Source organism: Cyanistes caeruleus, chromosome 2 (assembly GCF_971803275.1).
Source record: "Cyanistes caeruleus chromosome 2, bCyaCae1.hap1.1, whole genome shotgun sequence".
Lineage (NCBI taxonomy): Eukaryota > Metazoa > Chordata > Aves > Passeriformes > Paridae > Cyanistes > Cyanistes caeruleus.
Genome location: NC_141702.1, coordinates 51,955,420 through 51,970,291, shown reverse-complemented (window position 1 = coordinate 51,970,291; position 14,872 = coordinate 51,955,420). Strand labels below are relative to the sequence as shown.

At 45.1% G+C, this 14,872-nt stretch overlaps 1 protein-coding gene across 3 annotated transcripts in view; it reads right to left on the bottom strand.

Annotated features, from left to right (window-relative positions):
• RNF217 (ring finger protein 217) overlaps positions 1 to 11,129 on the bottom strand; it is a 63,530-nt gene extending 52,401 nt beyond the window's left edge. For all 3 annotated transcript variants that reach the window (XM_086876956.1, XM_086876959.1, XM_086876957.1), the window contains exon 1: positions 10,478 to 11,129. In XM_086876956.1, the coding sequence (XP_086733082.1) occupies positions 10,478 to 11,113 (636 nt within the window). In that variant the 5' untranslated portion in view covers positions 11,114 to 11,129. The remainder of the gene's footprint in view (positions 1 to 10,477) is intronic.
• Between the last annotated feature and the right edge of the window lie 3,743 nt (positions 11,130 to 14,872).

The following is a 14,872-nucleotide window of genomic DNA, read 5'->3' as shown; positions in this document are numbered from 1 at the left end:
GTCTCCTACTAACATTTCAACAGCTGGACAAGCTCATACCTGAAAAATAAAAATAATAAAAAACCCCTTCCTTGTGCCTTCTTTTCAGCAAAAGGATAGATAAAATTCTCCTACATGGAAACTTGATACAGAAGCAAAATTATAAGCTAGTATTGGAAAACTTATCGTCCGGTGCCAGTTCATTACTGACGCAATGAAACAGGACCCTTCTCCTGCTCTCCTCTCCCTTCTCCAAACATCTCAAAGCTGCTCACTAAAAAACATGCTTCTAGCCTGTGAAAGCTGTAGTCACAGCCCAGTGCACATGCTAGAACTTTTCTTAAAACCTACATTAATTTTAAAAAGAGGCTTAAAATTTTTATGGGTCAAAAGCAGCACACCTACAGAAGAAAAAAATCGAAGTACAACAGAATATGCTGGAATAGTCATTATTTTGATTGTTTTCTTCAATAGAAACATTACATTTTTCACTTCTACCAAGAGATGTATGGCCAAGCTCAAAACAACCCTCACTATCAAAGTCTAATTATTCATACCAGTTCTTCCATGAGTGCTGTAACCTTGCTGTGTTTTACATTTTTAAATGTCATATTCACTACTGATGTGCATTCTGTCTTTTTGCAGAAAAAAACACAAACAAAACACCTAAAAACCTAACACCCCTATCTCCACCCACCAAAAATACCTCCAACAAAACATAGCATAACCCACACAATAAAACCCCCTAATTATTCTATAATTTTAAGTTCTGTATATTTTCATTTATTATTCAAATGGATTAGGAACAAGAACCTTCATTTGAGAGCTCTGTGGTGCAGAAAAAAAATTCTCTCAGGAAAATAATGAACATGCTTGGCATTGCCTGCCTGGCTGCAGCAAACTAAAGCTGTTGAAACAAGAATGATCAAAAGAGAGGTTCTTCATCTGCAACAATATTCACATGAAAAACTTCACTTGTAAGACTATCTTCAGAATAATCTATGTTACAAAACACATGAGGATGCTTTAGAATTCAGCCAGTTGAAAAGCTCATATTTAACGATGCCACAGGCAGCAGAGACAGGACCAGTGTGTACCAGCCTGGGCTTGACTGGGCACCTCAGTGCTGGGAGCAGCTTGGAGTAACTCCCTGGACCCTGCCTGTCCAAGATATGTGGGTGCAGATGCACCTTCAGGCATTGGATAAACTGTAACTTCCATCTGGATTGTGAAAGAGGAAATGATGCAGCAAAAGGACCAAACTGCAGTTTTGATTTCATCGAGCTCCAAAGAAAATCCCCATCTGTCACCTTTGTGAACATGTCATTTTCAAATGTTTTGGTTTGACAGGCTGCCACAGTTGCCAAAATAAACGGCTTGGCTTAGCACTTAATTCAGTACCACCTCATGATGAAATAAACATTTGTATATTGTGCATAATACAATTAGAAACTGGGTAAGAATAAAAGAAGCAAAAAATGACAGTGAAAGGTTACTTTTTAAATCAGGTGTTTTTTTCTGATGATGGATCAAATGATGCACAAATAGTAGGGAACAAGTAGCAGACTGGGATAAGCAGCACTACTAGCTAAAATCACTGTATACCACCATCAGCTTTAGAAAAGGGGGAGACATGGAAAGAAAACAGAATGTGATCCAGAACTCATTTTAGATCCTTAGTTTATCAGAAGTGATAACCTAGACTTGTCTGACTACCTGTCATGGCTTGGGTGAGGTTCTCATGAAGGATTACACTCTGGGATAATTCAGGTAGGATTTGATGAGTTGCTTTCACTGAAAGAACAACAAATCAAGCCTTGACATGAAATACCTACTTTGCTGAGACAAAAGCACTCAGCAATGTCCATCAGTAAAGCTGCAACTCACTGCAAGGAAGATTTATATCTTACTGACTGGGAAGATGACAGTAATTTAAAATAAAGTTAGAACTCCAAATAATGTCTTGAAAGAATGGCTATCTTCAGAAGTTTGAAAATTCCTCTTTAAGTGTTACTGAGAAATACAACAAAAGCAAGGCTGAATTTACTTTCCATTACACAAATGAATGAAAATTTCTGAGTCTGCTTGATTTCCACTGGCCTTATGTAAGGCAAATGGGGACCACTAGATATATGCGTACTCTGAAATATCCAGATTTTAATACTGTATTTCGCTTTGACCACTTGGAGGTCTAGGTGGACCTGTACATGTCAATATATGCAAATATCTAACAGCAAAAACACTTAGACTAAACTCCAGTGTTTTAAAACTCATTTTCTGTCCTAACCTCTATATGGATTAGTTCATCATGAAAAAACAATCATGTACATTTTGTAGTTGGTATGCAACGCTAGGCATCTAAACACTGTGGGCTAGTTTTGCTCTTTTTAAGATCCATCCATTCCAAAAAAACTCAAAAGTTACACTTTCTTTCCCATTTTTAACCTGCATGCTAATGCCATGAAGTTAACTAGACAGAGTTTCCAAGCTATTGCACAACTGAACTGCACATGGATGTGTAAAAGCACTGAGCAATTTATATGCTTGCTCCTGTGAGGCTTCTCAGCAGACAAATTTCACCCAGCACTGCACAGGTGCACTGGAATAGAAAGGCATAGTATGTCCTCTCCCCAGTTAACACCCTCATAGTGAGCAACATCAAAATGGCTGAAAGGTTAAGAAGCCCTTCCCCATCATTTCCTTGCCCCCCTACAACAGCAATAGTACTGACTAGAGTGAAGGACTTGTTTTTGCTTCTGTAGGGAAGTGGCACCTCACAGGCACTCTGTAATCCTGTCACAGATGGGATGCTTTATCTACCTACTCAACCCACCCTGCTGCCAGTGGGGCATAGAAGTCTTCCAGCAGCTCAGTAAAACATTAAGCCATTTTTTTCCTGGAAGTTCTATACTTTAAACTGTTTAGAATCCTTACTATTTTTTTTTTCTATGGCTAGATTTATTTCCTGCCTGCCTCCTTGCAACAGGAAACCAGAAAAAGAGCTAGTCCCATTTCACTTTGTGGCCACCATTTACCAGAATAACTGGCCAGTATTCAGCTTCAGCTTTAAATAGAGGCCAAGGATCCCCCCTACATGAAGGCCAGTAGTCTTCACAATTCCCTTTTGTTTTATGAAAGCTTACTCTGAGCAAGTCCACCTTCTGGAGCAAACCAATTCCTACACGATCATTATGCCCTACCCATCCCAGAAATCTTCTCCCTTTTCTTCCTTCCTTGTATTGTGTGAGCAACCCCACAGAGCCACGTCACAGCTGAAAAAGTTTGGATAGGACTTCCCTTTCCTACAAGCTAAAGGGATAGAGTCATTCAGATCCCCATCCCACACTCCCAAGCTGATACACCACTCCATCCCTACAAGATCGGGAAGCCAAACCAAGTAAACTAGAGGGGTACCTGCTTCTGCTGCCATTCATATCATGTTAGTGGTAGAAAACAATACACAATGGCACAAGGATGATAACCCTGAGAAAATAAAACTTTGCCCTTTCTATTTTTCAGTACAAAATCTTATATAGTTTGTGCTGTACTTAATAAAAACATCACTGAAGAAAATGAGTGCTCTGCAGTCTACTTAGCAAGCTCAAAAGCAAATGGAAGTGTGATAGACTTGGAAATTTCTTTACCTTTTCATGGAATTCTAATACAGAAACTGCACATCCTCTCTTTACACAATTATGTAAGCAAGCGAGAGCAACAGCACATCCCAACAAGGCTGTCAATGAAAATATACATTAATCTCAAACTGAAGCAGAGAGGTACCATTTAAATTAAATGTTGACTTGAACAGGGAATCTAAGCCGTTTCAGATTTAATTCCAAATCTGGCCTAAACTACTAAACTTCTGACCTTCCACACTGAAATCTATAAAATTTTCTTCTGAGTAGTTTTGAAATTTTCATCCTGATTTTTAATTTCCAAGTAAAATTAATTTCTTTGCCTTACCAGAAATTTTTCAAGTACTTAAAAATTAAATAACTTCTTCACCACTAGTAAAATTTGTCACTTTTTCTAGTATAGAGAAAGTAGTATTTGGCTAATAAAATCCTATAGATGAGTTTTTTATTTTTCTTTAACTTTTAAAACAAAATTCATCAAGAAAGTACTTTAAAAAAAGGAGCAAGAGAAACATAACCACAAGCAGATAAAGCATACAGAAAGACTGATAAACCTGGGTGGGTAAGTAATGCCCTTCTTCAGGGGGAAGCCTCCAGTCTGAATTCTTTTAAAGAAATTACATCCCTTACAACTCTTAATCATTTTGACAATGTACTGACATCCTGGCCACTTAAAATACATACTTTCCTTGAGCCTGGATGGTTTAGACAGCAGGAAGCAAGATATTTGTACAAGAAGAAAAGAGGAATGAAGGGCCAAGAGGCCCCAGAGCAGTTGGAAGAACGGTTGTTCTGGGTGGAGAAGCAGGAATGGGGCAGAGGTGAGCTGAAGGCCTTCCCAACCCTCACTTAACTCCTTCATTTCTTTTTGTTTGGGCAACTAAGCACCAACAGTTCAGTTTTCAACTAATTTAATTTTACATCCCCTGGACTGATTCCATACCTGTGCCTGGTGGCTCGAGTGAACAGCTGGTGGAAGCAGTGGGAGGGAAGGGATGCAGCAGATGATCTGCTGATGTCTCAGCGTGTCTCTGGTCCCCATCGCCAGCACCACCCACAGACCAGCGAGGGGCAACACACTGACTGTGAGAGACAGCTGACAAGGAGGGCTTCTGCTTCACAGAAATTACACTTTTTCAAAATTAGGTTTCAAGCCCAGCTAAAACAGAACTGGTTCTCCATCTCCCACTGGAATTTCCCATTCATAGGAAGACTTTAAACTTCAAAATCAACTTTACTATCAACATCAGTGAACTCATGGTATCCCTGTAGCACCCACCATTTACCCTTACCATTCGCTACCAACATCAACAATTTCATTATGCCACTTATCCTCCTCTCAGGAACTTGGGCCTTTTTCCATCAGCAAAATGCTTCTTGCAACTCATGGTTCAATTCAAAGGTGACACCATCTTTTCTATTCTCAGTATCCTGGATCACAGAGTTCTACTGAAAATATTCTTCAGCTGTAAGAACAGCCACTCTCTTACGATTCACTTCAGAATACCATGGCTAAGAAAGGACAGCCATAATTCCAGCTCTACACCTGGCAAAGACTTATCCAAACAAGAGGAAGTCATAGCTACCCATGTAAAGTAAGCTTGGAGCAACTGCTGCACAAACATACCACATGCAGTCCTCATATGCTGACAGAGCACCTAGGCCTACACACACCAGGGTAACCAGGCAGTATTATCATTCAAGAACATTGCTCAAACCTAGTTTTCTTTAAAATTAATTTCAAAGCATTTTCATCAATGCTGGGTTTTGCAAACTGTTCCAGACTTAGGTTTCAGCACAAACTGGGTTCACCAAGAAGCATTCAAGATGGACTAAAAGTCTGCCATGTACCTTGTCAACTTGAAAGACTAACTCTTACAATCTTAGTATCATCCTGAACTGTGACATCTGCCTACATAGCAGCATTTTGACACTGGTACTGCAAACAACGCATCAGGAGAACATGACAGACCTTCAGAAGCTGCTTGCTGAAAATGACAGAAGTAGTTTAGGTGCTCCTGCAGCTTATAGGCTGCTTGCATCTGATGGACCAAGACTATCTGCCCTCTCCTCCTCCTTCTTGGGAACACAGCTTACAGTGGCTGAGGCTGCTGATTTGGTTTAGAAAGCCTATAAACCAGCAGGTTCTTTTCTCCTCCTGCACCTCTCTTCCTCCTTTGCAAACTTCTGCATTCTTGCAATGTCACCTGGAGGGGTGGTCACTCCACCTCCTGGTAGGCAGTTTGCAGCCATCCCAGCCATTCGGTAGCTGGCATTAGAGAAGGGTTTTAGATTAATTACCCTTGCAAACACAGAGCTGCTTCTGCACTGAATGACAGTGGCCTTTCTGAGCTCTGGTTTGACTCAGGGCACAAGCAGCTCATTAACCATCAGATGATTCAGCACTTGGTGCCTACATTTCTGCTGGCTGGTTTTCATCAGCAGACTACAGCTTTGAAGATGTATCATTTGTACGATACCATCAGACACCTGACGAGACACAGGTGTCAAGGCCCTCCAGGTCCAAGCCAGTACTAGTTTTATGTGATGCAGACTGCTCCTAAATTTTCTCTTCACTATGCAGCTTTATAATCACATTCCCCACAAAAATCCTGACTGTAACAGTCAGCAGCTATTTTTTTTTCTCCAGCTCTTTCAGAAAGAAATCATGTACAGAAAATAAAGGGGTCAAAACCAAGATCTCAGGTCACAGAGAGAAAGACTGAGGTCCTGAGCCGAGGGAGGATGATCTCCACCTTTCATGCTCAGAATAAAGCAGGATTCTTGTCCCATCAAAGCTAAACATGCACAAAACGCTGTCAGATGCAGTCCCTCCCCACCCCCAACCATCCCTTCCAATTTACTCATGGCTACTAATCTCATTAGAGTTCCTATAATTAAAGCACTATAAGATCTGATGAAGAATACAATATGGTGTGTAAATTAACTCACCCTAAGTTTTTTACTATAAGAATGACTACTCCAACAGAGTTACTAGATTTACAAAATAAAGCATCACTAATGAGCACAAGATCAAAACTGGATTATCAAGTTTCCCTATTTGCATGTAGAAAAAGCAGACACTGAGGTTTCTATAAAAACTTTTGCAGCCATTTTATAAGAAAAGTGAAATGCTCCCTCTGATGTAAAAATATAAACAGCCCAGAGTGATTAGGAAGTGGATCACTCTTTTAGCAAACCTGGGTATGCACAGTTTCTGAAAAAGCCTGGGTTTGGTGCCATGTTTAATGGAGAAAAAGATGGGAAGTGAAGGAGATGAAGGAGATACAGATGTAGTATTACACCTGTGAGATTAAGCATCCTCATTTTTGCTTCCCTGTCCCAAGTTTGTATGCTGGATGACAGAGTACAGAAACCCACAGCTCCTAGCTGAATGGTTCTACACTTTTGATCCCAGTCTCACTCAACACATATCTGAGAGTCCATGGAGGGCGAACATTAGCCTTTCAGACAAGCCCACTCTTCAACCTCACCCATTAAGCATAACACAGCAGCTCTGGGCTGCATCAGTTCCTGGAGACAGGGCTTGCTGGGGCCTGACTCAGACTCTGTGGGATCCACACCAGTTCCTGAGCTGTGAAAGCCACAATCTCTTGCATGATAACCCATCACCCATACCTATCAATTACCATATCATCAATTCATTTGAGTCTAAACAAATAGTCACAGAATATTGTTTGAATAGTAGATCAACTAATCATAGTCAGACCCTAAAGAGCCCCAAGTGCTCTGTGATTATCAGAATGTCATACAGAATAGTTAAATCGAGGCAGAGGTAGTTATGCAATTTCCCAAAGTCAGGCTCCTGATCAGCCTGGGCATTCCAGGCTTGCCTGCTAAGTTTCTGCTCCAGCCACTAAATCTTTGAAAGGGATTATGCAGCAAGGTGCCAGTGATAAAAAAGACTGGACTTGACCTCTAAGGACCTTCAGATGTTATGCTCATTTTTCAGCATGCTGGTAACATGATGAGCAAAAACTCTGCAGTTGGAGTATTTTCATCTGGCATTCCTTTTAAGAATGACTAAAACTTCAGTTGATTTTCTGATCTATAAAGGGCTTGAAGGCAGAAGTTCTGATGCTCTTATATATTTGCACAGAAGAAAGCAGGGTGCATTAACATTTGCTACTCCATTAAATATCATTTAAGGAATCACACTGAAGCCATCATGAAGAATACAGCTTTCTTCAGGCACAGAACACACACAGACATCAAAAGCAACACAAACTATTTTAAGTGCTATACTTCTGCCAACATATTCCACATCTTCAGCATGAGAGACCACTCCTCCACAGACGTAGAGTCAGCCAGGTCAGAGATTATTATTTCTCTGAAAATAAAACCAGATCTAAACTATGCACAAAGCTGTCTGGGTTTGGTTTTTTTTCAGGTGTTTTGTTGTTTGTTTTTGATTTCAGGTGAATTCTTAAATCAGGCTGTTCATATCCAAAAGTAAGATCTAAAATTTTCACATAAAAACAGCTTTTCAGCATTTATTCCTTTCAAACTCCTCATAAATTTTCTTTTTAATTTCCTACAGAAAATGCAAAGTCTCAAAGATGAAAGGTAACTTGATTTCTAAGCTATACTGGCTTTTCACTCATCCTTCCCAGAATTTCTTCTAACATAACTGACACGGAGATGCCTTTCTCTCTCCCCAGGATGACTCACAAGGTCCTTCCACAGCACAAAGAAGAGACCGATCACTTCTTGTTCTTCTCGAAGGAATATCACTTTCTTGTCCTTTTCAAAAAGAAGGATAAGGGAAGAACACATTGGACTGTAATTTTTTTGTATTTTGTTTCATTTTTCCCTTACAAATTTATCAAGCAACTAAAATTCTGCCTGGTCATAAAAGCATCTGTAAAAACATGTCCACAGAAGTGCTCTGTGCATCTCACTCCTCAAGATCAGCATCCCTCCCCCACTTTTAATGTACAGGAGGAAGTACCCAAATGGCTATGTGCCACATGGGTACCTTTTAACAGCTGCTGGGATCAGCTTTGCAGGTGCTTAGCAATAGTAGTGGCTTCCTTGAAGAGCATCCCTGCATACACCTCCAACACCTGGCCAATGCTAAACCCACATCATAGCGCATACACCTGCTTCCTAGGCCAGCCAGCTATTTCAGCCACCAAGCTACTGCTTCCTTCTCCAAGAATCCAGCCAGAAGAGTTCTTCAGTATGGCTTCTGATACCAGATCATGTAACTTCCATTACATCACTGTAAAGTGCAGGCACCTGCAGAACATGGGGAAGATCACCCTGACATCACAACACTTACCAATTTCCAGCTTAAAGGAAAGTCAATATTTTAACACAGGACCTCAGCTGCAGATATCAAAGTGGCACAAATGTGCATTGACAATATAATCTAAAAACTTAAGTAAGAACTTCCAGTCTACCACTTATCTACAAATCAAATCATTCTGGTCTCTGTGCACAAAGTCTCAAGAAGGCTTATTAAGTGTTCTTGAGTTTCAGTGTTACAGGAAACACACAAAACACACACTCTGACCATCCAATCCATCAGTTCCCAAGTTAAGCCTTTCACTATTATCTAAACATAATAAACTAAATCCAAACTAAATCATAGAAATGCTACTGAGTTTACTATTAGCCAGAACAAATGCTGGCAGCACCAACAAATGCTCCACAGGCTACCAGGGCCCAGAGAAGAGCAGCTACTTGACTTCTGGTAGCACGTGCAATTTCCAAGCAGTGAAATGTACTCTGGTCAGAAGAGGCCTGTCAACTATTTATAGAGTGCAGGGGTAGCTGTAATCATCCATTCCTTCCCTACACACACAGCCCAGCAGGACTACACAAACTGCCCCAGCACAGCACCAAGCCCCAACAGGTGTAAAAACTCATTCCACCACCAAACCAGCACATCTCCACCAAGTACATCCTAAAAGCTTCTGCAGAATAAAAGCATAAAGGCGGTAAGCAAAGGGTTTAGTTGGTTTTGGTTTTCCCACATACACCACACTCGTCCCATTGTTCCTCATGTTTAGGGTATGATTACACTAGCAGCGGAAACACAAATATATTCGGAGGTGCTAAACTAACAACTGAAAACATTCGTGAAGAGAGAGCTTAGTTATCAAGCTGCTGATTTCGGTTTGAAACAGCAGTTCTGACTGACAAAACAGTGATGAACGTGTAAGCACACCATATGCCAGCTACCTGCCCAGGATGAGCAGCTGTCTGCCCATGAAGTAAAAGCTGTATTTTCAAATTTTTTTCTCCAAATAAGTTATTGTTTACTGCAATTGTTCACCAATACACACACACAATTTTCATCTTTCATAACTGACGTAACACCAGACGCGATGTGTCCTGCGATGAGCAGGCCGAGAGGCTGCACCAAGGGCCCGAACATCAGCAAGCCCAAGCGGCAGCAAGCAAAACCCCCAGCTCCAGGAGCCGCTTCGGCTCTCAGCGCTCCCGAACTCCGCTCCTCACCGCTCCTTGGCCTCCTCTTAAAAGAATGCTGCTGCCGCCGGCCAGGTAACAGAGAGAGTTTGAAGTCTCAAAGCAAAAAAAAATCCTTGTAAAGACGGAAAGATCCTGAAAACGCCTCAGTGACCAAACCCGACCAGCTGCGTAAGAACAGCGCAGGGCAGCGCAGGGGGAAGGGGCGCTCGCTGAATCCGCAGCTCGCACGCAGGTGGCTGCCGAACGCGTTCCCTACGGGACGGGAAAGGCTCCCGCCCGCTCCGCACCTCAGGGCCCTGCCCGGCTCGCCGGGCCCGGCGCAGCGCTCAGCCCGCCGGGCTGCCCGAGCATGCGGCCACAGCCCCCACCAGCACAGCCCGGCGGCGCCCGCTGGGAAGTACCTGGGAGCTGAGGTACCGCCGGAGGCACTCCTCGCACACCGCCTTCTTGCAGCAGGACAGGGGCTTGATGGGCTTCTCCTCCAGGCACACGCGGCAGCTCAGCACCAGCAGCGGCCCGAACTCGCCCGCGATCAGCCCGGAGAAGGGCTCGGGCAGCAGGTACAAGTCCACTACCTCGATGCTGCCGCCGGACGATAGCGGGTCGTCGCCCGACACCACCCCGCGCCGCGCCGGGGGCTGCCCCACGCCCGGGCCGCCGCGGGGGGAGCCGGGGGCCGCCGCCGGCCGATCGTTCTCCACGCAGTAGACGGTGCAGTACACGTGCCGCCGGGGGGGGCGGCGGCGGCCGCTGCCTCCCTCCGGCCCCTCCTCCGCCGGGGCCGCCGGCTCCCCCGAGCCCGGCGGCTGCTCCGGCCCGGCCGCCGCCTCCGCCTCCTCTTCGGTCCCTCGCCGCTCGGGGCCGGCGGCGGCCGGCGGCAGCTCCCCGCCTCGCCCCGGCCCGGCTGCCCCGCCGCCCGGGACCGCCTCTCGCGGCGAAGGCGGCTCGTCCGGGCCGGGCTCCCGCGGGCCCCCGGCCGGGCTCGGCGGCGCTGCGGCCGCCCGCGGGGCGCTCAGCGAGCTCTGCTGCTCCCCCATCGCCGCCCGCCGCCGCTCCTTCCCATCCAGCCGCCTCCCGGCCCCGCTTCTGCTTCCGGGTCCCGAGCCCCGCTGCGCCGAACCCCGCGCCGCCCGGCCGCCCGCGGGCGCCGGCCGCCGCCGCCCGGCCTCCCCACCGAGGGGCTGCGGGCGCGGGGTCGGGAGCGGCGGCAGCGGCGGGTGCCGCTCCGGTCAGCGCCGCCCGCGGGGTGCCGGCCCGAGCCCGACCCCCATGCCGGGGAGGACGCGGGCAGCCTCCCCTGGTGCCGCGGGGCAGCGCGCCCGGCCGCGCCCCGCAGCCGCCCCGGCCCGCCCCGCGCGTCACCGCCCCCCGCCCGCGGCGGCCGCCCCGCCGGGCGCGCCCGCCTCCCCCGCCCCGGCCCGCCCCCGCCCGCACTGACGCAGCTGCTCGGCTGCGCCCCTCATTCAGCCGTAAACACGGTGTGGCTGCCCGCGCGGCACCGGCACCGGCACCGGCAGGCGTTGTCCTGGGACCCAGGTTCCTGCCGCCGTGTGCCGGTACCTGCGGCCCGGCCGTACAGTAACGTCCTCTGAGCGAATTGTGTGCGTCCGATTAAAGATCACGCAAGGAAAAAAATTGTAGTGAGCATCATCTACTCCACTATGAGAGCTACGCACTAACATCAAGGCAATAGAGTGACATTCACAGAAAACTCTTAGCAGTAGGACTATCCACACAGGTCTAAATCGGTATTTGCTTCTTCAGGTACTCAGGGGAATTAGGGGGATGTTGACACTGCTCTGACAATTGGCCAGTATGCCAATGCCTCTGCTTGAAGACAGTATCTCCGGGCCTTGACGTCATCATTTACATCATCACATAGGGAAGTTGTCATGGAACTGATGTTGCACCAACTGAGAACTTTAACATGAATTGTGCAGTTTCTGTCCTGAACTTTGAGTTACTCCGAGGTTAATTGTTTGCTCTGCTTGAGAGGGCAGTGTTGGGTTTAACTAGAGAGGAGGAGGCCTGCAAGTCGGGAGATGACTATCAGGGGCATCATGGCTATCTGCATGTCCTGCTCTCAACCCTGGTGAGCTCATGATCAGGCTCATGCAGGGAGCAGCTCCGTGCGTTTGCCTGGCTCTGTGTTCGAGTTCAGCAGCGCAGCTGTTTGGTCGCAGTGTCCCAGAGTGCAGGGCATTGAGGACACTGTATGCGGCCACTCCAGCTCTGGAGGTTCCTGTGCAGAGCTGAAGTATATGTGCATGCACTCTGGGAAGGAGCTGAGCCTCCCTGAAAGCCACACAGGGAGCTTGCCCTGCTCTGCTGAAGGCTGGCGATGGAGGCACCAAAGGCTTTGTGGCCTTCAACTGGCAACAGCTACTGGACTGCAGGGCTTTTCACCTTGAAAGGGCTGCATTTCTTGCAGACCCAATCAGATGTGAAAGTCAGTGGTTATGAATTTGTGCAATGTCAGACTCTAGTTACCCCTCCAGGAAAACAATAGAGAGGAATTATTTGTTTTAAACAATATGTATAACTTTTCTTATTGGAGCCTTTAGAGATTATGATCCCAAAGCTTGCTTTGAAAATGCAAAGTGTAGAACTTCTAATAGTTGAATAAACATTAGAATTTCCTACAGGTCTACCACTTAAGAACTTGGAACTTTAAATAAAAACTAGAAAGATAGCATTATTGAAAGAACCAGAATGTTGCTCCGCTGTTAGTTCAGAAATGTATGTGCTAAAGCACACCAGGGGTTCTTCGGGAATTCAGGATGGCAGTGGTAATCATACTTAGCTGTGGGGAAGCATGAAGCAAGTAGGAGTTAGAGAATTGCCTGTGCTCTAACAGCCTATGGTCTATGGTTGGGTAGTTCAGTGGCCTGTGCCCTGCCGTGGGTCCTGCTGGTCCTGGCTGTGAAGAGTGAGCAGATGTGCTAGCCCAGCTGCTCCAAGGATCCCCAGTTCTGCCTGGGATGGTGGGATTGGCCCTGACCCTGGCTGGTCAGCCCCCAAAGGGACTCTTCCACTCTGACAAACATCTCAACCAAGTCTTTGCAACAAGTCATTGCTATATACTGTAAATATTCTCTCAGATATATTGAAAAAGTTTGAAATTACATAGTAGTAGACAGAAAAAAAATATAGGCTTGAAGTAAACATGACATGACCTACTGGTAGGTATTGATGGCCTTTCCCACTGTGCCTTTACAAAGACTCATATTTGAATGACATTAAGGGAGAATTTTCACGAAAAACCCACCCTAGCTTCCCACCAGCCCCTAACCATCTGACAAAATAGGATTTTGTGTTGCATGGCCCTTGCTTACTCCACAAGCGAACTGGTGAGAGAAGGAGCGCTCAGTGCAGGGTACTGGTTCTGTTGCTCCGTGCGCTGCTGGTGGGTGCCCAGGTGCACAACACAGGAGTCCGTACAGGGATTAGCGTGTGGATCCCAAAGAGGCTGTGCTGCTGCTGACTGACAGGCTGCATGATGTGTCTTAGGCTGGCTGCTGCCCAGGTTTTGAGAAACCACAAGTCAGATTCGCATCCAAAATGAGTCTGTTGCTAAAAACTTCTTGGTTTAAAATGTGATTTTAGAACCACACATTTTACACTCTCTTTGGAGCGTGTCTAGCCTTATGGAAGATATTAAAAAGATAGGAGCACTGCTGGATTTGCATAAGATAACAGATTAAAATAAATTATCCTACAGAGATAAACCTTTTTATCACCAAACTGTTTGGTTTACAAGAACTTCATTATGTTTGAGCACAGTTGTATAGAACTGAGCCTAGTTGCCTGAAAAATTACTTTTCTCCCTGTGATGCACTGCCAAGTCAAACTCCACAGAGATTCACACATTTGAACTCTGCAAATGAAGTATGAAGAAGCAGCTGGCAGGGCATTAATTATCTGTGAGAGATGCCCAAGTTTGGAAAGCTCTATCCAGTGTTGTCCACCAGAACCTGGATTTGCTTATCTTTGGGAATGCAGCAAATTCCATGTTACTTTTGTTCTCTGTTGAAAAAATTGGAGGATTTGGTTTGAATAGGCATGTTTATGGCTGATCCTTTTACTCATGCCTGATTTTAAAATGCCACAGTTTAGAACCATACACTTGTATTTTCAAACAATAAGTGTAATTGCCAATGTCCTAGTAATACCCGAATTTGGGATTGGTTTTGGTTTTGTTTTTTTATTATTATTATTAATTATTCTCACAGAAAAAAGAAGTTGTGATGGCTATTGTATCAATTAATTACATTTGTCCAAATTTGTAAATTTTTCCAGAGTATTGCCTGAGAATCTTCATCCTTGTTTTCTTTCAGTTCCTTCTTCCCTACCTTCCTTTCTTTCCTTTAATCAAAGAGAACAAGCTTACAAAAAACTTCAGCAATAGAAAGCACTGGGCTATGCAGCATATAGGCAAGCTGTAGAACTCATTGCTATACACAGTCACAAAAGCAGTTCTCTAATGAATTGCAAAACTGATTAGATACTTTCAGCAATACAGCAGAGCTAAAGCAGTCTGTGCTGTTTGTGTCATATATCTATCTGTGTATATACTTATATATGAAAGGAGGATTTAATTTCCCAGCGCTGTAATCCCTGAGACTTCTTGAAAATTACTTTTACTAAAAATAATTAATATTATTAGGATAAGTAATTAACATTCATTCTTCTGGGTTCCTGCTGATAGCCTCTGAGGAAATGTGAAGCCTTCTTTTTCAATGTAGCAAGTAAGTAACTAGCAGTATGGTACTGGGTCATTGGGTGCAGAACTTAGT